This window comes from Pongo pygmaeus, chromosome 15 (assembly GCF_028885625.2).
Source record: "Pongo pygmaeus isolate AG05252 chromosome 15, NHGRI_mPonPyg2-v2.0_pri, whole genome shotgun sequence".
Lineage (NCBI taxonomy): Eukaryota > Metazoa > Chordata > Mammalia > Primates > Hominidae > Pongo > Pongo pygmaeus.
The window spans coordinates 103,033,672-103,061,300 of NC_072388.2; the positions used below are offsets into that span (position 1 = coordinate 103,033,672).

Below are 27,629 nucleotides of genomic sequence, written 5' to 3' on the forward strand. Positions count from 1 at the left end.
CTGTTTGTGTCCAGCTGTGAGTCACAAGTTTAGGAAGGAAGATGAATTCAGTTATGATCCGGCTCCAAAGAACTTCTCCCAGATCCTCAGCTCAGCCATCAGGGCCGCCTGCCCTCCCCTACAATCCTGGGTGGTCGTCCGTCTGGCGCATTCCCCCGTATCCTGCAGGGGTCCGCCTGGCGTTATTTTCTCCAACACCTTCCCGACCTTCTTCTTGCCCCTCTCCCCCCATATTAGGTGCAAGGATGTCCTGGTACGTCTGACCCACGAACGCAAATCCCTTCTCTGGTTTGCCTTCCATCTCTTCACCCTGAGGTGCTCAAGAAACGTATGTAGGGTCCCGGTCCGCTCGAAGTGCACAAACCTCCGAGGTAGCAGCCTCTAAACAGGGAGGCCAGGGAGTGACTGGAGGCCATTTTCTTGTACACACAGGGGTTGCCACGGAACTCCCGTCAAACAGACGCCCGGGCCAGCCGCGGCGCTCAAGCTTCCCCTGAGGTACTAGAAAGGCTCACCCTGGGCTCGCTCGGGGCGGCGGCTCCCGGCAGGCCTAGCGCGGCGGGGCGGGGCTGGCGGCACGAGGACCAGGCAGCGCGGGCAGCACGCGCCGGGCCGGAGCCCGCCCACAACGGCGCGCGGCGCGTTCTGATTGGAAGGCCTCGAGCGGGGGCGGTGCTTTCAGGCCGCGTTTCCGCCGTCGCCTGTTCCCGCCACGGAGACCCGGCAGTTGAGGGATGCCGACGCCCGGGCCTTGAGGATGCTGCGGAAGCTCACCCTCGAGCAGATCAACGACTGGTTCACCATCGGCAAGACCGTGACCAATGTGGAGCTGCTGGGCGCGCCGCCCGCCTTCCCGGCCGGGGCGGCCAGGGAGGAGGCGCAGCGCCAGGACGTGGCCTCCGGCGCCGGTCCCGCGGCCCAGGCTCCGGCTCTGGCCCAAGCTCCGGCCCGGCCGGCCGCTGCGTTCCAAAGGTAGGACGCGGGAGGGGCGGAGGCGGCTCGAGGGCGGCCGGGTGAGGCCTGGCGACGAGGGCACGGGCCATCCAGATCCTTCTCGCGAGTCCGTGCCCTCTCGCGGGGCTCCAGGGAACGCTGACCGTCCAGGGCGAGTGGTCACTACACAACCCGACGCGCGGCCCGGAGCGGTGCCTGCAAGGAAGCTGAGCTAGAGTTTTTTTTTTTTTTTTCCGGTTCTTAATGTTTAACAGACTAGTTTTTGAGGCACTCTTAGGTTTTCAGGATAATGGAGCGGAGGGCAGAGGTCCCATAGGCCCCTTCCCTCCCAGAGTTTCCCCTGTGAGCATCTGTGTAAAGTGTGGGTATTTGTGATAGCCGGCGAACCCGCATCGCTGCGTTTTCGTCACCCGGAGGCCATCGTTACAGGAGGGTTCACGCCTCGTACTGGACTTTCTGTGGGTTTGGACAAACGCCTAACGTCACGCATTACAGAGTTCACTGCCCTACAGATCTTCTCGGTCCCACCTGCTCCTGCCTCCCTTTCCCTACACCACGTGGAAACCACTGATTTTTTACTGTCTCCATAATTTTGCTTTTGCACACTGTCATCTAGTCGGAATCACACAGTATGTGTAGCCTTTTTGATGGGCTTCTGTCACTTAGTATTATTATGCATTTGGGGTTCCTCCATGCCTTTCCATGATTTGATAGCTTCTTTCCTTTTAGCACTGATTAATATTCCACTGTCTGGATGTACCACAGTTTATGTCCATTCACCTACTAAAGGAGAGCTTGGTTGCTTCCAAGTTCCCCCCCCCAACCCCCGAGATGGAGTCTCACTTTGTCACCCAGGCTGGAGTGGAGTGGCGCCATCTCGCCTCACTGCAATCTCCCCCTCCTAGGTTCAAGCGATTCTCCTGCCTCAGACTCCCAAGTAGCTGAGACTACAGGCATACGCCACCACGCCTGGCTAATTTTTGTATTTTTAATAGAGACAGGGTTTCACCATGTTGGCCAGGCTAGTCTAGAACTCCTGACCTCAGGTGATCTGCCCACCTCAGCCTCCCAAAGTGCTGGGATTACAGGCGTGAGCCACTGCGTCCGGCCTGCTTCCAAGTTTTGGCAAGGTTTTTGTGTGGACATAAGTTTTTAACTCATTGGGTAAATACCAAGAAGTGCAAATGCTGAATCTTTGTTCAGTTTCACAAACTCCCTCCTCGTCTCACTATTCTTTAAGTAGCTACCATCAGTTACTCTGTTCACTTGATTTTGGTGGAAATAAAAAGCAAGAGTATATCCTCTGTTTTTAGAGGAAAGACCTAGATTTGGTGAGTAGAAACACCTGCTCTCTATTCTCGCTGTTTAAAAAGGCCCTGGGAGAAGTACTTCTAGCTTGGAGTATCTCCGTCACTATTGCTCAGTCCCCAAGTCCACCACCCTTTACAGTTGAGAAGGTGGTTTTGTTTTTCTTTTTCTTGTTTTTTTTTTTTTTTTTTTTTTTTTTTTTTTGAGACATAGTTTCGCTCTTCTTGTTGCCCAGGCTAGAGTGCAGTGGCGCAATCTTGGCTCACCGCAAACCTCCGCCTCCTGGGTTCAAGCGATTCTCCTGCCTCAGCCTCCTGAGTAGCTGGGATTACTGGCGTGTGCCACCACGCCCAGCTTATTTTGTATTTTTAGTAGAGACAGCATTTCACCTTGTTGGCCAGGTTGGTCTCGAACTCCTGACCTTGTGGTCTGCCCATGTTGGCCTCCCAAAGTGCTGGGATTCCAGGTGTGAGCCACTGTGCCTGGCTTTATTTTTCTTTTTTAAAGTTACTCTTGTTTGTTAGTCTTGTCTGATTTGATGGATAGGCCCAGACTCTGGGTCAAGCTTTCGTGGGTTGCTTCAAGCCTTTGTAGAGTTCTTTCAAGTACACCCTTGGGATCTTTGGTAAATTTGGTTCTTAGAGGCATAGAGGGGACCCAGAGACCCCTTGTGCAACTTTGGAGTTGCTGTTTGTATGTTTGCACACTTTATTTCCTTGAGCTACTCTGGTAAATGATCCTGTGGGCCGCCTCCCCTACTTAATGTCCGTCACTCCTTAGTCTTAACAGTGTGAACAGCATTGCTATTAAATAACTCATTGTGATATTGGAAGTAAATTATTATTGACCTTGTCAGAAACTATAGATTTAAGTGCCATTTTAAGCACTAAGGACAAGTTTTTAAGATTTCTAGTCCTTCATGGACTGAGACTTTTATAAAATCAATGAAAATGAATTTTCAGAGCAATGAAATGAAAAAAGACAACATACTAATCCCATTTAAAAAATTATTAGATTCAGTCTGGGTGTGGTGGCTCACACCTGTAATCCCAGCACTTTGGGAGTCCAAGGTAGGCAGATCATTTGAGGTCAGGAGTTCCAAGACCAGCCTGGCCAACATGGTGAAACCCTGTCTCTACCAAAAAAATACAAAAATTTGCCGAGCATGGTGGTTTGTGCCTGCCGCCCCAGCTACTCAGGAGGCTGAGGTGGGAGAATTGCTTGAGTCCCTGAGGCAGAGGTTGCAGCAAGCTGAGATCGTGCCACTGCACTCCAGCCTGGGTGACAGAATGAGACCCTGTCTCAAAAAAAAAAAAAAAAAAAAAAAAAAAAAATTCAACATATGTAAAATTACTTTGTGAAATTGATGTAAACATTTTAACTTCTGTATTTAACCAGTTACAGACAATGTTGGTCTATGAGTAGTGCTAGTTTTGATGAAATTCTTCTGGAAGTAGCTTCCTGGGCTCTAGGTGCATATGTATTCAATGCCAGAGTTTCCAGCACGTAGCAGGCACTCAGCTAAATATAGCTATATTATTGAATCCGCACAACAACACTTTGAGGTTGATGGCTTTATCATCAACTGATTATTTCATGATTTTGTAGAATGAAGCAATAGGTTTTGGTGGTAAAGTGACTTGCCCAACTTCCTGTAGCAAATGGTGGTGATGGGAAGAATGACTCCCCCAAAGATGTTCACTGGAACCTGTGACTATGTAATGTTACATGGTGAAAGAGATTTCGCAGCTGTGATTAAGGTTACAGATCATAGGATAGGAAGATTAGCTAGATTGTCTGAGTGGGCCCAGTCTGATCACATGAGCCCTTAAAAGCAGAGAACTTTCTCAGGCTGGAGTCAGATAAATTTGAAACGAGAGATTTAAAATGTCATTGCTCTGAGGGGCCACATGGAAAGCATGAGAATGGAATATGGGCAGCTAGGAGCAAAGACTGGATCCCACTTGACAGCAGGTAAGGAAATGGGTACCTCAGTCCTACAATTGCAAGGGACTGAGTTTGCAAGGGACTGATCCTACAATTGCAAGGGTCTGGTTTTGGCCAACAACCTGAATGCGCTGCCAGTAGGGAACGCAATTCTGCTAACACCTTGATTTAGCTTTAGGAAACCCTAAGCAGGGGATCCAGTTGAGTTCACCTGGACTTGTAATAAATTTGCCTTGTTTGAAACTGCTATGTTTGTGCGATTTGTTGAGGCAGCACTGCATTAGGGTACAAATCTGGTGGCAGAGCTGAGTTTGGATTGGGGTGAGCCGACCTGTGAACCCTGCACGGTGCCTGGCACATAGTGGATACTTGGATACTTGTTGAATGTTATTTTTCCCAGTGAAGGAGAGTGTTGAGTGAGGCATTGACATTAGTGAGAGAACATTTGACATAGGGGAGGGATGCCTTTTTTTTTTTTTTTTTTTTTTGAGAGAGTCTCGCTCTGTCACCCAGGCTGGAGTGCAGTGGCGCCATCTCAGCTCACTGCAAGCTCTGCCTCCCGGGTTCACGCCATTCTGCTGCCTCAGCCTCCCGAGTAGCTCAGACTACAGGCGCCCGCCACCACAGCTGGCTAATTTTTTGTATTTTTAGTAGAGACAGGGTTTCACCGTGTTAGCCAGGATGGTCTCGATCTCCTGGCCTCGTGATCTGCCTGCCTCGGCCTCCCAAAGTGCTGGGACTACAGGCGTGAGGTACTGCGCCCGGCCGGGAGGGATGGCTTTTATAAGCATAGGGTATTGCACAGTTAAAATGTATTTGTTAGAGATAGTCACTCAATGGTAAAATTAGTGTACACCAAGTCATTGCAGTCCGGTCTGGGAGAGTGTTGTTAAATCAGCTTAATGATTAAATCAGCTTAAATCGGCAGAAGAACATGGGCAATTTTTGTTTTAATCAGCTTAATGAGTAGTGACCACCAGCATTAAAAAATAAATAGAAAATGCCAGACTACGTCATAAGTAGTTCAGACAAGAATTGCCGGAGATGGTGTGGGCGCCTGTGGGTCCCAGCGTGAATCTTACTCCGCGATGAAGGTGTTGCCGGAGTGCCTGTAGGGAACAATTTATAAATTTTGTTTCCAGTGATTTTTACGGATTTCCCTATGTCTCCTTTTCCACATGGTACTGTATTTTACTCTTCGATGGTGATTGTTCTTTCTGTTATCCTTACGTTCTCGTGTCTTCACCTTGGCATATGAAGAAGAAAACCTCAGTGGCTGTGATATACCATTTTGAGCATTCTCCAGTGTGTAGCACCAGCTTTCCTGTGGATTGCAGCCCATGGCTGGGAGCCTTGCGTCACTCCCAGCTTCCTTCTGCCTTTTGTTTCTTTGTGCTTTCTGCCGTGGACTTTCCTGTCTTCACAGCTCACATTAACTCCTGGCTCATGAAGGTCTTACTTAATTCTCGCTTTTGTGTCTTTGACTGTTCAACACCTTATTAAAATGTTCTTTGTCTTTGGGAAGCCTTCATCATAGGAAGCTTTCAGATTTCCATTATCTGGTGATTACTTTCTTCTAGTTCCCTATTTTATTTTATTTTACTATTACTATTTTAAAAAAAATTATTTAAAAAAACAGACAGGGTTTTGCCATGTTGCCCAGGCTTGTCTCAAACTCCTGAGCTCAAGCAGTCTGCCTGCCTCGGCCTCCCAAAGTGCTGGGATTACAGGTGTGAGCCACCGCATCTGGCCCAGGTCCCTAAGTCTTGGTTTTTGCACTTGTTGTCTCTTACTGAAGTTGAATGCCTGCTGTATTGGGCATTGTATCAGGTGACACAGGAAATGAGCCATCCCGGCCCTTCTGACAGACAGGGGAAGTTAAGATCAGAGAAGTTGAAGTTTACTTTGTCCTAAGTCCACATACCTATTATATTGTAGATATACAATATAATGTATGGGTGTGTTGGACTCCAAGGCATATTGCTTTTTTCTTTTTGTCTTGTTGCCTTTTGGTATTCAGGCCTCACATAGATGTTAGTGTATGACTCTGTAACTCTCCAAGAATTCCTATTTTCTGTTCACCCGCAAAATCCACTTTTTTTTTTTTTTTTTTGCTCTGTCACCCAGGCTGGAGTGCAGTGCTGCTGTGCATAGCTCGCTACAGCCTTGAACTCCTGTGCTCAAGCAATTTTCCTGCCTCAGCCTCCCAAGTAGCTGGGACTACAGGCACATGCCAGCATGCCTGGCTAATTTATTTTTTATTTTTTGTAAAGATGGTGTCTCACTATGTTGCCTATGCTGGTGTCAAACTTCTGGGCTCAAGCAGTCCTCTCCTCTGGGCCTCCCAAAATGCTGGGATTATAGGAATGAGCCACTGCCCTGGCCAAAGTCCACATTTTTAAGACCTTTTGGTCGTTTAACAGATTTCATTTATTCAGTAATTTTCCCATTGATTAAAAAAGTGCTGGTGCATGTCCTCTGTATGTACTATGTGCAGCTGGAGTAGAGTGTTTGAAAGGGAGAGAATAGGTGTGGTCACGGAGCTAACAGAAGATCAAGAGGTATGTCCTAGCTGGGCGTGGTGGCTCACGCCTGTAATCCCAGCACTTTGGGAGGTCGAGGCGGGTGGATCATGAAGTCAGGAGATCGAGACCATCCTGGCTAATACAGTGAAACCCTGTCTCTACTAAAAATACAAAAAATTAGCCAGGCGTGGTGGTGGGCGGGCGCCTGTAGTCCCAGCTACTCAGGAGGCTGAGGCAGGAGAATGGTGTGAACCCGGGAGGCGGAGCTTGCAGTGAGCTGAGATGGCGCCACTGCCCTCCAGCCCGGGCGACAGAGGTGAGTGGATTGAAGTGGGGCAAGGACAGGAGCAGGGTGATCAGGGAAGAATCTCTTGATGTCCTCTGTGATGGTTAACTTTGTGTGTCAACTTGGCTGGGCGACAGTGCCCAGATATTTGGTCAGACACTACTGTGGATGTTTTTTGAAGGTGTTTTTTAGATGAGACTAACATTGCAAATCTGTGGACTTTGGGTAAAGCGGATGATGCTCCCTGAGGTAGGAGGGCCTTGTCCAGTCAGTTGAAGACCTGAATGCAGCGAAGACTGGTCTTCCCTGAGCAAGAAGAAACTGTGTCAGCCAACTGACTTCAGACTCGGACTGCAACCCTTCCCTGGGTCTCCAGCTAGCTGGCCTATCCTGCAGATTTTGGACTTGTGCCTCTACAGCTATGGGAGCTAATTCCTTAAAATAAATTTCTTTCTCCACATCTTGTTGACTCTGTTTCTTTAGAGAACTATGACTGACATATCATTCAAGCAAGAGATAGGATGGTGGCTTAGACCAGGCAGGTAGCTGAGAGTGGAGGATGTGGGGTGTGGTAAGCAATGGTGGCATTTGGGACATGTTCTTAAGCTAGAGGCAAGGACTCTGTAGCTGGAGCAAGTATAGGATGTGAGTGGGGGAGCAATCACAGGTGACACCAAGGTTTCTGGCCTAGCAAGTGACAGGTGTTGCCTTCAGGTAGGAAGGCGAGACTGCAGGAGGAATTAGTTTGTGGGGGGATACCAAGATTGATTTTGAACATGTTCACTTTAAAATGCCTGTTAGCAATACATGTAGGTGGTCTGGAGTTGAGGAAGGAAGTCTGGCAGAGCTAGACATTGGGAAGTTTAACTTTGAGACTGATGAGATCCCTTAACTAGGATGTATCCTAGTGAGTGGGTGTAGAGAGAAGGGCCCACCTGGGGTGCTTGAGTGTTTATAGGTGGATGAGTTGCAGTGAGCAAAGGAGACTGAGAACAAGTGGTCAGAGGGACACCAGGTGAGTGAGGCCCACTTTAATCAACAACAGCTTGCTTAGTGCCCTGCACATGCATATCTTAACACTTTCATGGGAATGATTTTGTATGTTATTTTTCGCACATAAGAACTTACTAAGGGTACAGATTATCAGGGAATCTCCACCTCTTGGTGCAGTACCTGACATATTAGGAACTCAGATATCTGTTTGAATGAACGGCCTAGGAGGTCACAAGAATAATAATAATTTTTTTTTGCAAGAGGGAAGGCAGGGCATTTGGTGAGTAGATAAGTGTGGCAGAGTGATGTTACCTATTTATCGTGTGAAAATGGAAGCAAGGTAATTACTCGGGATAATTATTATTTTCAGATGGGGTCTCCCTCTGTTGCCCCACATGGAATGCAGTGGCACAGTAACGTTTCACTGCAGCCTTGATGTGGGCTCAAGGGATCCTCCCTTGATCCTCCCACCTCAGTCTCCTGAGTAGCTGGGACCACAGGTGCATGCTGCCATGCCTGACAAATTAAAAAAATGTTTTTGGAGACACGGGATTTCATTATGTTACCCAGGCTGGTCTCAAATTCCTGGGCTCAAGTGATCTTCCCACTTTGGCCTCCCAAAGTGCTAGGATTATGGGCATGAGCCACCATGCTCAACCTAGGAGACCCCAGTTATTGAATGCTTACAGTATGTCATGTCCTTATTCTAGACATGGTGAGAGCTGCTTCCTCATGCAGTCCTGTCTTGATTGAATCATAAATCTCTGGCTTACTCCTCAGGCCATAGTGGATTTTCCTAAGGAGTGTATCAGAGTGTGTATATAGGTATATAATCAAACAATAAAAATCACAATATCCTGGCAAGTGTACTATAAAATATTTCCAGAATATGGGTGCTTCTCACAGTTTACACTGTCACCACTCTAGACCAAACCACTGCTATCATCTCTTGCCTGGATTATTGCAGAAATCTTCTATGTTTGGTCTCCTGACTTTTCAACCTTACTCCCCAATAATCTAGCACCTAGAAGAATGCCTGGCATGATGTAGATGCTTAGTTAATATTTGTTGAATGATGGCCTGGCATAGTGGCTCATGCCTGTAATCCCAGTGCTTTGGGAAGCTGAGGTGAGAGGATCACTTGAGGCCGGGAGTTCGAGACTAGCCTGGGCAATATAGGGAGACCCTGTCTCTACAAAATATTTAAAAATTAGCTGGGTGTTGTGGTGCCTGCCTGTAGTCCCAGCTACTTGGCAGGCTGACTCAGAAGGATCACTTGAAGCCAGGAGTTCAAGGCTGCAGTGAGCTATGATTGCACCACTGTACGCCTGGGCAACAGAGCAAGAGCCTGTCTCTTTAAAAAAAATTGTTGAATGAACAAATTCTTGAGTAAACCTTCACACCTGAGGTTCTTTGAGCACATGTGTGATCTCGTGTGGCATCGACTGCTGTTAGGATAAAATTTCATCTGACTCTGCATCTAGGCTTGGCGAGCATTCCTCCATTGGGCATCTCCTCGTCTGCTGCTCTCACTGCGTTCTGGTCACATTGGCATTTTTTCTGTGTCTTGAAGATAGTAAGCTAATTCCCACCTTGCAGCTTCCACAATGACTCTTCTGTATTCAGTGCTTCCCATCGCTCCCTTCCCATGACAGGCTCCTTTCTTCATTTGGGACCCTGTTCAGATACCTCCTTAGAGAAGTTTCCTGTGACCCCCGTAGCTAAAGCAGCCCTCCCCTCCCTTCTTTCCCAGTCTCTCTAGTCTTTTAAACAACTTTTTAACCTTCTCCAAGTACTGAACTCCTGCCTCCATCCAGTCTTGTTTGTGATAGCCAAAACCCAGCTCTGCCAGTTACCTTTGGATTGTGATTGTGTTTTTGGCCCCTCCCCGATCCCAAGGGGGGACCAGAATGATTCTGAGATTTCTGGCTTGTAGAATTGAGTAGATGGGTGGTGCTGTCGTTTACTGAGATAGAAAATACTAGTTGATGAAATGTTTGAAGAATTATGCTTTTACAGGGTGTGTGAGTGTATTGTTACTAGCCGGTTCCTTTCTTGAATTCTGTTTGTTCCTTTAGAACACACAAAATTCTCTATGACTTTGGTTTTGAATATGTCGATTTTCTTTTTTTTTTTAAATTTTCTTTTTTGAATGGAGTATACTGAAGGATGAACATGTTGATTTTAAGTTGCCTGTGAGCATCCAAGAGGAGGTGTCACATAGGCAATTGGTTCTGTGCATTTGGAGCTCAGAGCTCAGTTGGGGAAGGGACACGGCAGCCTGGAGGTGAATCTCCGCTCTGCCAGTTATTGCTATACTGAGCAAGCCATTGGACATATCTGAGGCAGTTTGCTCATCTGTCATATGGGAATAGTATCACCTACTTTATAAGGTTACGATGAAATGAGAATGCACTCATAGTGCTTCGTATGTGCCTGGTGTGTAAGAGAATTACTTTAATATTATTAAATGGATTGGGCTGGCTAGTAATGCTACCTCGAGAGCCTATTATATGTCGGGGATTGTGCAGAATGCTTTTATGTGGATTCATTTATTCTTTCTATTCCCTAGCTAAATATTGTAGCTCCTGAACGAATGCTGCTTTTTCTTGATAAAACACACCTGAAGCATTCCAGTTGTCCGCTTCCCACCTGTGCCCCATGTATACGTGTGTGTATAAATATATATATATATGTATATATTTTTTGAGACAGCGTCTCGCTCTGTTGCGCAAGCTGGAGTGCAATGGCGTGATCTTGGCTCACTGCAACCTCTGCCTCCCGGGTTCATGCCATTCTCCTGCCTCAGCCTCCCAAGTAGCTGGGACTACAGGCGCCAGCCACCATGCCCAGCTAATTTTTATATTTTTAGTAGAGATGGGGTTTCTCTATGTTGGCCAGGATGGTCTCGATCTCTTGACCTCGTGATTCGCCTGCCTTGGCCTCCCAAAGTGCTGGGATTACAGGCGTGAGCCACCGTGCCCGGCCCCTCTTTATATTTTTGATCCTGATTCCTTTGCCAGCTTTAGGTATTATAAATAGCCTAGTGTATAAAAACATGGATCTGTCACTGTTCAGGAAGTTATTTGTATTAAAAGTTCTATTTGATTTATAGATTTTCCAGAAATAACTACAGTTTTAAATTACATATACCAATACTCTCACAGGATATGAGTATTAGGTTTGCCAACAACAAAGTGAGAGATGGAAACTCGAAACTTAATATATTTTTCCTTTCTTTTTTCAAGCTTGGGTGGAAAATTAATTAATTGCATGTGGGTGACTTAGAGTGGCTAGGATTCGTTTTCATCTTGAACTGTCCATAGCTGCTTCAGTCACCAGAAGCTTTTTGCCGGGAGTTATTTCTCCCTGTCTGAATACAGAGGATGACCCTCTCTTGCAAGTGGTATGGTGTTGTCCAGTGGCTGCTTGAGGAGCCTTGGAGAGTGAAGGAAATGATTTGCATCTCTTCATGGCATACATTTCCTGATATGTATGGTGGGATGACCAATTCTAGTACCGGGCTTCATATACAAACTTCACATTCTCCATGTTTCTTTAAATGAAAATTTTGTTCTCACCATTAAGGCAATGATATTTTCTTAAAACTCATGTTTGCTACTTACCATATTCACTGCACAATAAGCAGTTGTGTACTTTTCGTGGCATTTATCTCTCCCACACGCAGTTTCCACTCTAGGAAATCTTACAGTGATTGAAGAAGCCAAAGGTAGTATGTAGGAAAACTGAAAATCTCAGAGCAGGAATGAGAGGTGTCTTTATTTTAAATCTGCTTGGGACTGTGTTTGTCCTGTTAAACCCTGATCAGGTGGGTTGCATTACGTGATTGGGATTTAAGACCAAATTGAGGTCAGTTGAAAATGGTACACAAGTTGGCCAAGAATGCAGGGATAATAAAGTTAGAAGGTATTTTTTTGTTGTTGTTGTGTATATTTAGTTCTAGTCTTTTTGAAAAAAAGTGTTTTTTTTTTTTTTTTTGAGACAAGGTCTTTCTCTGTTGCCCAGGTTGGAGTGCAGTGGTGCGATCATAACTCACTGCAGCCTTTAACTCCTGGGCTCCGGTGAGCTTCCTGCCTCAACCTCCTGAGTAGCTGGGACTACAGGTATGTGCCACCACACCCAGCTAGTTCCAGTTTTGATACGTACATTTTTTTCTTTTTAGATGAAAGAAAACCAGTAAATCTTCAAATATAAAGTTATAATTAGGTTCCTTGGACTTTAAGAATGAATTCTAGCACTTTATAAAAAAAATCTGACTAATGTATAACTTCCTACTTTTAATAAAATTATGAAAAGCTAGATTTTATATATTAAATATTTTGCTATTTCACCAGAGTATAAGTTTAAATTATTCACCAACAGTGAATGTTTTTCTTTGAGAGTAGCAGCTACTCATGTTGCTAAGTCAGTCTATTTATCTTTACTGATAGAGCTGAGTTTTATTACACTTTCCCTTAATCTTGAGCTTAAAAGTACTGTGATTAAAACCAAAGCTGAGTGTTGGGTTAAAGCCCTGCTTCATTTTTAAACTACATGTTATTTTTTCCCTCACCGCCCTTCTCCCCATCCCCTGCTGAGAATGATCGTATAATGGGATGTTGACTTTTCATTTCTGTTATATTGTAAAGATAGGATTCGTATTAATCATTTATTTAATTCTATACGTAGCTTCGTTGTAGAATAAAAGTCAAGGTTAATATCTAAGTTTTGTACAGAATTTGTCAAACTTCATACTAAAGTTGCTTTAGTTCCTGTGAGGTGGGTTTGAGGTATAAGAAAATACTTCAAACGTTTTCAAAATACTTAGGAAACATTTTAGTTAAAAGCATACTATTCAATGAAAACATAGCATGTTTAGAGTGGTTAAAAAAAGAATACTATTTAAAACATAGGATACATCCACAGGATACTGACCTTGTAACAAAGAAAAACTTGAAGTCACATCACTTTTTCTTATTCTTAATATTAAGAGTTCTAAGGTGGTCATAAAAACTCCTCTAGTTGTAAGTAACTTAACTAGATGGGTGATAATATGGTAGGTTCCATATTCTGTGTGAGAACACTGGGAACCTGTCCTTTGTGTTTTTGTCTACGTAACTGGAAATGGTGGGTATTTCATCTTTGTCTGCCCTCTTGGAGCTGTCACCTGGGATCACAGAAGGAGCAGGGCAGTCCATGCTCCCTGAGTCCTCCAGGTCCTCTTGCTCACTCCCTCTGTCAGAACTACTTAGGAAGTCTTTCAGAACTTGCTTGAAGATGTAGACTATTTCCCATGGCAGTACATCATTTTCTGCCAAAACTTCTCGAAATCTAGAGGGAAAGTGGTAATGAATATTCAGTTTAGAACATTTTTTGTTATATCTCTTTATCTCCAAAATACAGCTTGAATAATGTATTTGTATACAAGTTACCCACCTTTTGAGTATTATGCATGTTGTTTTAAAATTATGCTTCTAGTAAAGAAATTTTAAATGTAATTTAAAACAATTGCTCACCAGATATCTACACAGTTAAAGAATTTACATGATAGAGTACAATTTCTAGTCAAAATATATGAGGAACTTAGACTTAGCAGTAGCAGGAATCATAAGAGAACATAGTATTTTTACCTGCTGAGAATAGTTCCAGTTTGGCAAGGTTGAACTTGTGAGCAAAGAACTTCAAGTTGTCTTTGTTCAGTCACTGGGATAGTTGTGTGGGGATTCTGGTAGTTTCTGAGCCAGTTGTAATCCACACCTGTTTTTTTCACTTTTTGTTCATTTTCGATTTCTTGTATTAATCTCTCTCGCTCCTTTAGGTGCCATTTTAATTCCCGAAGCAGAGTCTTTGTCACTACGTCTGAGCCAGGATAGTGTGTGGGTTTGTAGGAATCGTTTTTGGGCCATTTCATCCAGCCAAAAAGTGGCATTTTTAGCCTATGGAAATATTTTCACTGGTTTATTTGCTCAAAATGTTATGGTTCTTCTGATCAAATATTTGTTTCTTTACAATAAATTTGCCTGAAAAGTGCATGATTTTTTTTCACATTTAGCTATGCAGGTCAAAATAAGATTAGAACATGGATTAACGTCTTAATTTTTAACTAGGTCAGTGGCAGAAACCAAGCTTTGAAAATGCTTTTATGTAGCCTAGCAGAAATTAGATATACAAAGTCAGAGATAACATATAGACTGAATGATTTCTGAAAATAACACTAACACTTGCTGTGAAAAGTTCTTAGGAGACTTAAAATACTAATGTCGGGGCAAGTGCTGCCTACAAATACTTTTGATTTATGTTTTGGACAGAAAAGGTTTAAAGCTTACCTGTTAAGTTGATGGGCTGATGTGATGTTGCCAAAGAGTTGACTGAAGTTGGTGACGATGCTGTGTTTCACTCGGACATATCTTGCTCTCCTAGATGTGTCCTCTGTTGAAGGAATGCGCCACCTTATTTACCCACCGAAATTGTATTTGAAATAAATAACTTTCTGTGTTAGGAATGAGGCTGTGATGTCTTCATTTGGAGAGAATGCTCATTAATTCACCTTGTAAGTAAGCTAGAAGAAATGACAAAAATAACTCACTATTTAGTCTTCACAAGTTATATAATGGTCTGCCTTTTCAATGTAGCTCAGTCTATTTGAAAAAAATGCCAGCAGCTATGGATGCTGGTCCTAAATGCATTCCGACATGTCTTTGGTAATGAAATGAAGAATGGTTGTCTAAAACACCAGAGATGCGCTCCGAGCTAGAGTGAAGACTGTCGCATGATGTGATGCTTTGCTGTGCATAGCTGTAGGTCACAGTTTAGTGCTGTATTTTTATGCCTGTAGAGCTCTAAAAATAACCATGTTGCTTTTATTCTTCAGCTTAACTTTCAGGCCATTTGGAAGCCGGGTCATTGTCCCCTCTAGTGAAAACAGGAAAAATAGATCAGACTTGACTATTTGCAAAACATACATTCTGAGAAAGCTCATTGTAATTGAGCGAAATAGGTAAAGAATGCTGATGTGAATTATAATTGTGAAATACTTAGCAAATGTTACATTTTGTATTCATTTTGTTTTTCTTGCAAAATAGTTAAATTTGTATATTTAAGCAAGTCGAAATGCTAGGGGACATAATAAACACTTAGCTAGATAACTTTAAAATATACTTTATAAAATATACTTTATAATCTCTGAAAATATGGTAAAAAGGCAGTAATTGGTTGTCAGGGAAAAATAGAGGCATAAGAACATACAAAGTTCAAAACAAAATCTTATAATTCATCATAGAAAAATCATTTTAGTGTTTTTTTTTTGGAGCTGAGGATGAAAAACTTATATTTACTGTTTAGGTGCATATTGGTTTGTAATGGTCGTTATTGTGCTATTTCTTTTTTCTTTCTTTTTTTTTGAGACAGAGTCATGTTGTGTCAACCAGGCTGTAGTGCAGTGGCATGATCACGGCTCACTGTAGCCTCAACCTCCTGGGCTCAAGTGATCCTCCCACCTCAGCCCCCTGAGTAGCCAGGACCATAGGTGCATGCCACCACAGGTGCATGCTACGGCATGCCTGACTAGTTTAAAAAAATATATACACATGCACATATGTACATACATATATGTTTTATATATGTACATATATGTATGTATTTTATATATGTACATATATGTATATATGCATGTAATATATGTATATATGCACACATAGGTATACTCATGTATATGTATTATATATGTATATATAAATATACACACACATATATAATACACATATATACACACACACATACATTTCTTTTTTTCTTTTGTAGAAATAAGGTCTCCCTGTGTTGCCCAGGCTGGTCTCTAAACTGGGCTCAAGTAATCCACCTGCCTCAGCCTCCCAAAGTGCTGAGATTACAGGCGTGAGCCGCTGTACTGGCCTGTGCTAATTTCCTATGCAAGTGTTTGTCTTTTGCTAAAGAGTAGACAGTATAAAAGGTCTTTTCCTCCCCAGTTCTCTGTTAAACGACTGCATAGTGGTTTTCCCTTTTATAGTTGTTTTTTCTGTTGCTTTTCCTTTCAAATGAGCCATGAAGAATAGACATTGTTTACATCAGACTTGCATGTCATGCATGATCAAGAGTGATGTGTGTGGTCATCCTACAGCTCCTATTGCTTATATGTTAGAAAAAGCCAGATGTCAGGATTCATTATTGTCAACTAGAAGGTTTTCACATTACATTGCATATATACATTGCATATACTGTTGGGAGAAAGAAAGGAGTAAAGTTTATCATGACAGAAGTGTCCTACCAAATTTTATACTAAAATTACAGCGAATCTTGCCGCATACTCCTTTGAATAACCTCCTTGTTACTGCATAAATTTTTTTCCTCTGAAATGGTAACAAAAATATCAGAACATATTGGATATGGAACTTAAGCCAAATTTCTGTTGAAGGCCCTGTGCAGTCTTACGTTAACCCTCCTTACCTGGCTGGCTTTCTTGCTCGACCCTAGAGCACACCTTTTGTTTCAGCCAGGCCACATTGCCCCCTGACACTTGCCATGCTTACTTGTGATCCTTCAGCTTTGGTTCAACTGTTTTTTCTCTTTTGAAAAGCTTCTTCTTTGTGTTTTTCATGTATCCACATAGTAATTCTCTTTTTCATGGACCAGCTCAAATACCAACTCATTTTTTCCTTCAACCTGAGGGTCAATGTGAACATCTTCCTTGGCCCTACTTTTCCTTTGAACTCTGATTTTATTTATCTTCACTGTTAAACTGATAGAAAGACTGGTTTGGTCTGTGTTCCTGTTCTCTCTCCACCCCCCTCCCCCCGCCCTTTTTTTTTGAAATGGAGTCTTGCTCTGTCGCCCAGGCTGGAGTGCAGTGGCATGATCTCGGCTCACTGCAACCTCTGCTTCCTGAGTTCAAGTGATTCTTGTGCCTCAGCCTCCCTCGTAGCTGGGATTACAGGCGTGCACCACCACACTCAGCTAATTTTTGTATTTTTAGTAGAGATGGGGTTTCGCCATGTTGGCCAGCTGGTCTTGAACCCCTGACCTTAAGTGATCTGCTCACCTTGGCCTCCCAAAGTGCTGGGATTACAGGCGTGAGCCACCATGCCCGGCTTCTTTTCCCTTTTTCCTAATGCTTTCCAATTAGATCCTGCTGTGTCCTCTACTGTAATTGCTGGCTTTCAGTCACTTAACAGGTATCTATTGACTGTCTGCCAGGGCCTGGATAGTTAGGGGCTGGGGTGTAGCAGTGAACAAGACAGACCTAGTTCCTACTCCCAAGGAGCCAGCCTCCAAATGTGAAGACAAATATAAGTACACAAATCATCCAGTAAGGTAATTATAGATGGTCATAATCTATTAATATACTGGAAACACTTCTCCCACTTAGAACTGGAGGTCAGAGAAGACCTTTTTGGGTAGGGGGTGTCCTTTTAACAGAGATTTAGAGATCAATGAGCTAGCCACTGGAAGAGCTTCTTGAAGGCAATCTTCCTTCTCCACTTACTTGTTTGACACCTGTCTTGCCATTGAAACCATTACCAAAGACCTTTTCAGAACTTTTCTTACCACCTTAACTCACATTGAGTATACCTTCCTTTGAACTTAATTGTGTAAACCAATTTTTCTAGTACTTAGTGTGTGCTACTTGCCTTACAAATTTTATTTTGTCCTGTCTCCTGAGATTATCAGATTGAAGTAGAGACCCAAATAATTCTCTGATTACAGTATTTCTTCTACTACTGTGTAGATAGAGAACATAAATATTTGTAAGCAAAGGTAAGGAAGTATCTTGGATTGTATATTTATCTTACATTATAATGAGTTGAATAAATGAATTGTTTCTGATGAATTGCAAACTTACTAGGATATTTTGTGTGCACGGCATAAAGCTTAAGCTATTAGGTCCTTTGCTTTTTGGTCATTGTCATAGTTTTCTAGTTTACACCTTGTTAGCTAAGTATTAAATTTTATAAGACTTAAAATGAAATAGGACCATATCATGCATAATATATGTGTGTCTATGTAAAATTTTAAGATCTGTGAGGAAGTACATAAAAAGAAAAGTTTAGAAAGACAAAATTTTGGAACCTTGAAAAGCAAGCTAAGGAGCCAGGCATAACTTTTTATATATTACAATCAGGGCTGCTTTATATAGTATTCAACAGCACTTGATTGCAATCAAAGAAGGATTTTTCATTGTGGGAAGACTCATATCTTTCTGGTTTTTTTTTTCTTTTTTTGAGACAAGGTATTGCTCTGTCACCTAGGCTAGAGTACAGTGGCATGGTCATAGCTCACTGCAGCCTCAGCCTCCTGGGCTCAAGAGATTCTCCCACCTCAGCCTCTCAAGTAGCTGGGACTATAGGCACATGCCACCATGCCTGACTAATTTTTAAATGTTTGGTAGAGACTGGGTCCACTCACCATGTTGCCCAGGCTGGTCCTGAACTCCTGGGCACAAGCAATCCTCCCACCTCAGCCTTCCAGTGTGCTGGGATAGGCATGAGCCACTGTGCCCAGCCTGTTTTTAATTCATTTTGCTACTGAATTAAAAGTTCTGGGTTATTGGTTCATTTTTCTTAAGGTAAAAAGTACATTTCTGTGGAGTTGTTCATATTAAAAACACTCAACAAACTAGGAATAGAAGGAAACTACTAGCATAATAAAAGCCATATATGAAAAGCCCACAACTAACATCATACTCAATGAAAGATTGAAAGCTTTTCCTCTAAGATCAGGAACAAGGTGAGGTTGCCGCCTTTCACCACTTTTACTTAACTTAGTACTAGAATTTCTAGCCAGAGCAATCAAGGAAGATTAAGAAATAAAATGCATCCAAATTGCAAAGGAAGAAGTAACATTATCTTTGTTTGCAGATGATATAATTTTATATGTAGAAAACCCTAAAGATTCCACAAAAACCTGTCAGAACTAATAATTGAATTCAGCAAAGTAGCAGTCTACAAAGTTAACACACAAAATTCAGTCTCATTTCTATACCCTAACAATGAACAACCTAAAAAGGAGATTACAAAACTATTCTATTGGTAATAGCATCAAAAATAATAAAATACTCAGGGATTAACCAAAGAAGTGAAAGTCTGGACAATGAGAAGTGCAAAACATTGCTGAAAGAAATTAAAAACATAAGTAAATGGAAATACATCCCCTATTCATGGATTGGAAGACAATATTGTTAAAATGTCAGTACCACACGACGTGATCTACAGATTCAATGCAATCTCTGCCAAAATCCTAATGACTTTTTTTTCATAAATAGAAAAATCCATCCTGAAATTCATATGGAATGTCAAGGAACCCTGAATAGTCAAAACAATCTTGAAAAAGAAGTACAAAGCTGGAAGACTCACATTTCCTGATTTTTAAATTACTACAAAGCTACAGTCATCAAAACAGTATGGTATTGGCATAAAGACACATAGACCAATGGAGTAGGGAGCCCAGAAATAAACCCTCACATACATGGTCAATGATTTTCAGTAAGGGTGCCAACACCAATTAAGGGGAAAAGGACAGTCTTTTTTTTTTTTTTTTTTTAAGACAGAGTCTCTCTCTGTCGTCCAGGCTGAAGTGCAGTGGCGATCTCTGCTCACTTGCAAGCTCTGTCCCCCGGGTTCACATCATTCTCCTGCCTTAGCCTCCCGAGTAGCTGGGACTACAGGCGCCCGCCACCACGCCCAGCTAATTTTTTTGTATTTTTAGTAGAGATGGGGTTTCACCGTGTTTGCCAGGATGGTCTCGATCTCCTGACCTCGTGATCCACCCACCTTGGCCTCCCAAAGTGCTGGGATTACAGGCATGAGCCACCATGCCTGGCCAGGACAGTCTTTTCAACAAATGATGCTGAGAATAGTGGAAATCCACAGGCAAAAAAATGAAGTTGGATTATTACTTTACACCATATACAAAAATTTAGTTGAAATGGATTAAAGCTCAAAAGTAAGACCTAAAACTGCAAAACCCTTAGGGGAAAACTGAGGGCACAAACTTCATACTGTATGTGGCAATAATTTCTTGGATATGACACCAAAGGCACAGGCAACAAAAGAAGAGAGACAAATTGGACTTGATGAAAGATTTGTATATCAAAACACTGAATAGTAAAAAGGCAGCTCAGAAGATGGAGAAATATTTGCAAATCATGTATCTGAAAAGGGATTAATACATAGAATGTATAGAGATTTCCCAAAATGCAACGAGAAAAAAACAGATTTTTATTTTTTTTTTTAAGTGGGGGGGTCTCACTCTGTTGCCTAGGCTGGAGTGCAGTGGTGCAATCATAGCTCACTGCAGTCTCGACCTCCTAGGCTTAAGGGATCCTTCTGCCTCAGCCTTCCAAGTAGTTGGGACTATAGGTGTGCAGCAGTGTGCCTGCTATTTTTTATTTTTTTATTTTTTGTAGAGACAGGGTCTTACTATGTTGCTCAGGCTGGTCTTGAACTCCTGGTTTCAAGTGATCCTCCCACCTTCACCTCCCAAAGTGCTGGGAGTATAGGCATGAGTCATTGCACCTGGCAAAAAAGTTTATTCAAAATCGGCAAAACAGGAGTTGGCAAGGATGTGGAGAAATTGGAACCCTTGTGTACTGTTGGTGAGAATATAAAATGGTGGGGCTGCTGTGGAAAACAGTATGGTGGATCTTCAAAAAATTAAAAATAGAATTACTATGTGATCCAGCAATTTCACTTTTGGGTATATACCCAGAAAAGTTTAAAGGAAGACCTTTAAGAAGAGAAGAGATGTTTGTACACCTGTGTTCATAACATCATTATTCACAATAGCTAAAATGTGGAAGCAACCTGAGTGTCCATATCCATACAAAGGAGTATTACTCAGCCTTGCAAAGGAAGAAAATTCTGACATATGCTCTGACATAGATGAACCTTGAGGACATTATGCTAAATGAGCCAGTCACAAAAGGACAGATACTTTAGGCAGGCACTATGGAGTGTGCCTGTAGTTCCTTCTACTTGGGAGGCTGAGATGGGAGGATTGCATGAGCCCAGAAGTTTAAGGCTGCAGTGAGCTATAATTGCAGCACTGCACTCCAGCTTGGGCAACAGAGCAAGACCCTGTGACACAGTGAGACTCCATCTCAAAAAAAAAAAAAAAAATCTTTGAAAGGACAAATACAAATACTCTGTGATTCCACTTATATGAGATTCCCTAAAGGAGTCAATATCATAGGGCCAGAAAGTAGAATGGTATTTGTTGGTGGCTAGGAATAGAGGGAAATGAGGAGTTATTGTTTAATGGGTACAGAGATTGTCTTACAAGATGAAGATTTCTGGAGATGGATGGTGGTGAAGGTTGCATAACATGAATGTATTTAATACCGCTGAACTGTACACTTAAAAATAGTTAAGATGGAGGATACCTTTGTTGAAAGAATTGTGAATAGCATGATTCATTTCTAGCAGAGGCTAAGTTTAGGACAGCACCTTCCATTGAGAAGTCTTTCTGTGTCATGAATAGCATTTTAATGACCTCTTGGCTCACATAAGCAAACAACATAGGGATGTATCTGCTATGAAAATCCATGAAGCAGGGGTCTAGATGAGATTATATGATGATGTCTTGCAATGTGTAATTCATTTTGCTAGTAGAAGAATTCTTTGTAGAAGTTGGCAGATTGAAGTGTTTTTCAGGGGAGTAAATCCTCCAAACAAAAACAATCCAAAATATAGTCAGTTCAGGTCCTGGTTTTAGTTCTACTTTGACCTCTGATTATAAACAATTTCATGTATGTTCTTACTGCTTCTGGTTATGACACCCAGGGAGTCGTGCAATATGAATAACAGAATGGTTAGCCTCATATATTTGTGATTGCAACAACAACTTTGAAGGTTATGACTCATGAAGACACAGAAGCTCTAAACAACGCTGGCTTTGCCAAATATTTTATTTTTGAAACAGGGTCTCACTCTGTCACCCATGCTGGAGTGCCATGGCAGGATCTCGGCTCACTGCAACCTCTGCCTCCCGGGTTCAAGTGATTCTCCTGCCTCAGCCTCCCGAGTAGCTGGGATTACATGCGCCTGCCCCTCCACTGCACCTGGCTAATTTGTGTATTTTTAGTAGAGACGGGGTTTCACCATTTTGGTCTCGAACTCCCGACCTCAGGTGATCCGCCGACCTCATCCTCCCAAAGTGCTGGGATTACAGGCATGAGCCACCATGCCCGGCCGGCTTTGCCAATTTAAACAAATCAGGCCCTGCCCTGCCCTGCCCTTCCCTGCCCTGTCCTGCCCTCTTCTGTTTCCTTCCTTCCCTTTTTTTTTTCTTTTGATGGGCCCTGCCCTCTTTCCTTCCTTCCTTTTTTTTTTCTTTTGATGGAGTTTCGCTCTTGTTGCCCAGGCTGGAGTGCCGTGGCGCGATCTCAGCTCACCGCAACCTCCACCTCCCAGGTTCAAGCGATTCTCCTGCCTCAGCCTCCCTAGTAGCTGGGATTATAGGCATGTGCCACATGCCTGGCTAATTTTGTTATTTTTAGTAGAGATGGGGTTTCTCCATGTTGGTTAGGCTGGTCTTGAACTCCCGACCTCGGGTGATCCACCTGCCTCAGCCTCCCAAAGTGCTGGGATTACAGGCATGAGTCACCGCACGCGGCTGGTTTCTATTTCATAATCAAATAAATGTCCCTTCTTCCACCACAATGATTAAACTATGTATTTGGTTCCAGGAGGTATTTTGTCAGTTATTGTTCTGAGCAATTTAATCTTGAATTTAGAAACTAATCTTCTTATGAAGAACACAGGAAGATGACCCCAGGTCTAGGACTTGGAAGTCTGCATTATGGAAGGATATGGAAACGTGACATTTGATCATGGGAGGTTAGAGAGAATGTTAGAGGTTCAGTCTAGTAAATAATGGACCAGATACACTATGTGAATAAAATATTGTGTACCTCATCTATTTGCTCGTCAAATGCTTAGCAAAAACTGCATGTGTGAAATGTGTCAGAGTCAAAATGGAGTCATTAATGTTAAAACCCTGACAAACAGAGCCAGGGAAGGCCATGAAGAGAGGAGTCTACACTTGTATGTTTTATAACAAAAAAGACTCTACAAAACCCACAACCTTGCACAAAGGCCATCACAACTTTTCTCAAAAAATATTTCTCCAGGGACATCTGCCCAGTCACCGCTTGACCAGCTTCAGACTAGCATCACCCTGTTTTTGATCTTTGTAGCCAAGGATAATTATTTCAAAACAATTATGTACTACTCATTTTTTCCTTTAAAAACCTTTATCTTTCTTTACTTCCCTGAATACACAAATAATTTACTGTGGTATGTGTAATTCCCATTGCAATGCTTTATTCCCAAATAAAGATCTTTCCTTGTTAAAAAAAACAAAAAAAAATCCATTAATTTTTCAGCGAGTGCCCTAAACACAATTTTATATGCCTCACTGGTTGTTAGGTTAATCCTGCACTTGACTTTATCATTGTTTACTACTAGTAAAAAGCAGCATTGTCAAATAATCCCTAATTTTCCACTAAAATGATGTTAAGCTTTTTGAAAAGTTCAGGTTAAACTTATTGTTGTTAGATTAATGTATTTGTTGCTTCCCTTTATCTGGAATGTGGCATTAGCTTTTTTTATTTTAACCCCCTTTAATTCTTACTTAATTCCATGACTTAAGGTTTGAGAGCTAAACACTGGGACTTTTGGATAACACACTGACAGTTTGCATAATTATAATCGGCATTGTACATAGAAAGGATATGGCTACCTTTTGTTAAATCTGCACTCTCTAAATATCAAAAAAGGGAAATGAAGTATAAATTTTTGTATAATCTGTTTGAAACATTTTATTTGCTTAATATTAGGGCTTTGCCCCTTTCCTGTAAGTCTCTTGGGATCCTGTGTAGAAGCTGTTCTCATTAAACACCAGTTAAGTCCATTCTCTGGTACTAGCTACAAATTCAGTTTTATATTCTACTTCACAATTTAAATGAACTGAAATATTTCTTTTTTTTTCTTTTTTCTTTTCTTTTTTTTGAGACGGAGTCTGGAGTGATCTCGGCTCACTGCAAGCTCTGCCTCCTGAGTTCACGCTGTTCTCCTGCCTCAGCCTCGCGAGTAGCTGGGACCACAGCTAATTTTTTTGTATTTTTAGTAGAGACGGGGTTTCACCTTATTAGCCAGGGTGGTCTCGATCTCCTGACCTTGCGATCCGCCTGCCTCGGCCTCCCAAAGTGCTGGGATTACAGGCGTGAGCCACCATGCCCAGCCATAAAAGGAAATATTTCTAAAAAAAGTAGTTAAGATGGTAAGTTTTATGTTATATATATACACGTATATATGTATATACGTGTATATATATAACATAAAACTTACCATCTTAACGTATATATATGTATATATGTGTATATATGTGTGTATATATGTATATATGTGTGTGTGTGTATATATATATATATATATTTTTTTTTTTTTGAGACAGAGTCTCGCTTGTTCACCCAGGCTGGAGTGCAGTGGTGCGATCTCGGCTCACTGCAAGCTCCGCCTCCCAGGTTCACGCCGTTCTCCTGCCTCAGCCTCCCGAGTAGCTGGGACCACAGGGGCCTGCCACCATGCCCGGCAAATTTTTTTTGTATTTTTAGTAGAGATGGGGTTTCACCTTATTAGCCAGGGTGGTCTCGATCTCCTGACCTTGCGATCTGCCTGCCTCGGCCTCCCAAAGTGCTGGGATTACAGGCGTGAGCCACCGTGCCCGGCCTTATGTTATATATATTTGCCACAATAAAAAGATTGAAAAAAATGCAGTTAATATTTAAGGAGAAACTGATATTGAATTTCTTTTTTTTCAGTATTTTAATTAAAATACTACTGCATTTACCTTTTAAAGTTAAAAGTCACATTTCTATGCATTTTTTTCTTATACTAGTGATTTATAGGAATTCTCTCTCTTTTTTTTTTTTTTTTTTTTTTTTTTAAGACAGAGTCTCACTCTGTCGCCCAGGCTGGAGTGCAGTGGTGCGATCTTGGCGTACTGCAACCTCTGCCTCCAGGTTTCAAGCAATTCTCCTGCCTCAGCCTCCCGAGTAGCTGGGATTACAGGTGCTCGCCCCCACGTCGGGCTAATTTTTGTATTTTTAGTAGAGATGAGGTTTCACCATGTTGGCCAGGCTGGTCTCAAACTCCTGACCTCAGGTGATCCACCCGCCTCGACCTCCCAAAGTGCTAGGATTACAGGCGTGAGCCACCATGCCCAGCCAGGAATTAAAGTTTTGCTGCAAATGTTTTCTTTCGGATGATCACCTACTCCCCTTCACCTGGTCAGAGCCATGCTGTTAAACTGAAAGGTAGATATTGTTATTTCTCTCTCTGCTCAAAACCCATCTTACTCAGAACAAAAGCCAAAATCTTTATAATTACTCCCAGCTCCTCCCTGGTACTTCCAGCTCTTCTCCATACCCTTCTGCTCCCTACCCTCCATTTCTCATCATCCTCTTCCCACCCCCTCCTGTGGGAGCCACCCAGGCATCTTGACTCTCTCAGCTGCACCTGGTACACTGTTATTGTTGAGTGGATTAATGAGTAAATGTCAGGCAAACAGTAACCAGAGGAATGCTGATATTTTGAAACAGGTAAAAGTTGGCTTTGATGCAAACAGCATTTTATTAAAGTGTATTAGACAGGATTCTCCAGAGAAACAGGACTAATAAGATATATATAGATCTGTAAGAGGGGGAGATTGGTGATGATACTTGGCACACGTGATTATGGAGGCTGAGACATCTCACTATATACCTTCTGCAAGCTGGAGAAGAAGGAAAATCAGTGGTGAAATTCAGTCTGAATTTGAAGGCCTGGGAACCAGGATAACTGATGCTGTAACTCCCAATCCAAGACAAAGCCTGAGAACCTGGGATGGGAGACGGCTAGTGTGAATCTCGGAGCCTGAGGGTCTGAGAATCAGGAACTCTAGTGTCCCAGGGCGGGAGAGACTGGATGTCCCAGTTCAAAAAGAGAGTATTTACCCTTCCTTATCCTTTTTGTTCTGCCTGGGTGGGCTCTCAGTGGACTCGGTAATGCCCATCCACGTTACTGAGGCAGATCTTCTTTACTCAGCCTACTGATTCAAATGCTAACCTCTTCCTGAAACACCCTGACACAGCCAGAAAAAATGTTTTACCAGCTATCTGGGCATCCCTTGGCCCAGTCAAGTTGACATAAAATTAACCATTACATAAAGTTTGTCTCAAATTTCAAGAATCAGTATCATATAGTCTCTTTGACAACAGTGCATTTGAACTAGACACTGATGAGGAAAACATAGTTGATAGCATATAATACATATCACAATTGTCTTTTTTCACTTAATATTCTGGACATGTTTATTGGCATGAATAGAGCCATGACACTTTAAAAATGATACACATTAACTAAGGTATGCCATTGTTTTAGCTTGTCCCCTGTTGGACATGTTTTTCAGGTTTTAATTATTACAAATATTATGAAAATATACCCTTCCTCCCTGGAATCCTTAATAGCGTCACCCGATTTTAATTTTGTCCACATCTCTAATCAGCATCTTACGTATCTATTATGTCTCCTTCACAAGAATGGTAGTTTCATGCGGGCAAGGACTTTGTTTTGTTTCCTGCTGTGTCTTTAGTGTTGGAGACAGTGCCTTTTGTGCAGTAGGTGTTCAGTAAGTATTTGCTAAGCAAATGAATGTTTCCATGCATGTCTTTGCACGTGCTTCGTTTACATGTGCTGATGTTTAACAGAGATTCTGAGGAAAAGTTGGATTGTAGGAGACGTGTGTTTTAAGTTTTGGTTGGTTTTTAGTTTTTATTTTATTTATTTTTTTTGAGATGGAATGTGGCTCTATTGCCCAGGCTGGAGTGCAGTGGCACCATCTTGGCTCACTGCAACCTCCGCCTCCTGGGTTTAAGTGATTCTGCTACCTTAGCCTCTTGAGTAGCTGGGATTACAGGGACCTGTCACCAAGCCCGGTTAATTTTTGTATTTTTAGTAGAGACAGGGTTTCACCATGTTGGCCAGGCTGGTCTTGAACTCCTGACCTCAAGTGATCTGCCCGCCTTGGCCTCCCGAAGTGCTGGGATTACAGGCGTGAGCCACTGTGCCTAGCCTGTTTATTTTTTTTTGAAACAGGGTCTCGCTCTGTTGCCTAGGCTGAGTGCAGTGGCATGATCTTGGCTCATTGCAACCTCCACTTCTTGACTCAAGGGATCCTCCAGCCCCAGCCTGCTGAGTAGCTGGGACCACAGGCATGAGCCCACGCCCGGCTCATTTCTATATTTTTTATAGAGATGGGGTTTCACCATGTTGCCCAGGCTGGTCTTGAACTTCTGAGCACAAAGTGATCCAGCCTCCTTGGCCTCCCAAAGTGCTGGGATTACAGGTGTGAACCACCATGCCTGGCTGTTTTAAGTTTTAATTAGCTGATTTCAGCTACTCAGGAGGCTGAGGTGGGAGGATTGCTTGAACTTAGGAGGTTGAGGTTACAGTGAGCTATGATCACAGCACTGTACTGTAGCCTGGGTGACAGAGAGAGACCTTGCCTCAAAAAAATGATACTGCAAACTACCCTTCAGAATAAGTGGTCATACCCATTTACCA

The 27,629-nt window shown here is 42.5% G+C and overlaps 2 protein-coding genes across 4 annotated transcripts in view; one reads left to right on the forward strand and one right to left on the reverse strand.

The window, feature by feature from the left end:
- The first annotated feature begins 703 nt into the window (after positions 1-703).
- Positions 704-27,629, forward strand: part of TDRD9 (tudor domain containing 9) — a 125,001-nt gene continuing 98,075 nt past the window's right edge. For 2 of the 3 annotated variants that reach the window (XM_054449450.2, XM_054449452.2), the window contains exon 1: positions 745-972. In XM_054449450.2, the coding sequence (XP_054305425.2) occupies positions 758-972 (215 nt within the window). In that variant the 5' untranslated portion in view covers positions 745-757. Of the gene's footprint in view, positions 973-27,629 lie in introns of all 3 variants that reach the window. The other variant, XM_054449453.2, reaches the window with a different exon arrangement.
- RD3L (RD3 like) lies at positions 12,669-14,777 on the reverse strand. The gene is made up of 3 exons (XM_054449454.2): positions 14,340-14,777; positions 13,644-13,949; positions 12,669-13,344 (listed from the first exon to the last, which is right to left on the reverse strand). Exons 2-3 carry the CDS (start codon positions 13,940-13,942, stop codon positions 13,047-13,049), a joined length of 597 nt encoding a protein of 198 aa, XP_054305429.1. The 5' UTR covers positions 13,943-13,949; positions 14,340-14,777; the 3' UTR covers positions 12,669-13,046.

Coding starts and splice junctions, on each gene's coding strand:
- RD3L (XM_054449454.2), bottom strand. CDS start 13,942: ATGCCACTTTTTGGCTGGATGAAATGGCCCAAAAACGATTCCTACAAA. Junction 13,345..13,643: donor ACTGGAACTATTCTCAGCAG/GTAAAAATACTA, acceptor CTTTCCCTCTAG/ATTTCGAGAAGTTTTGGCAG.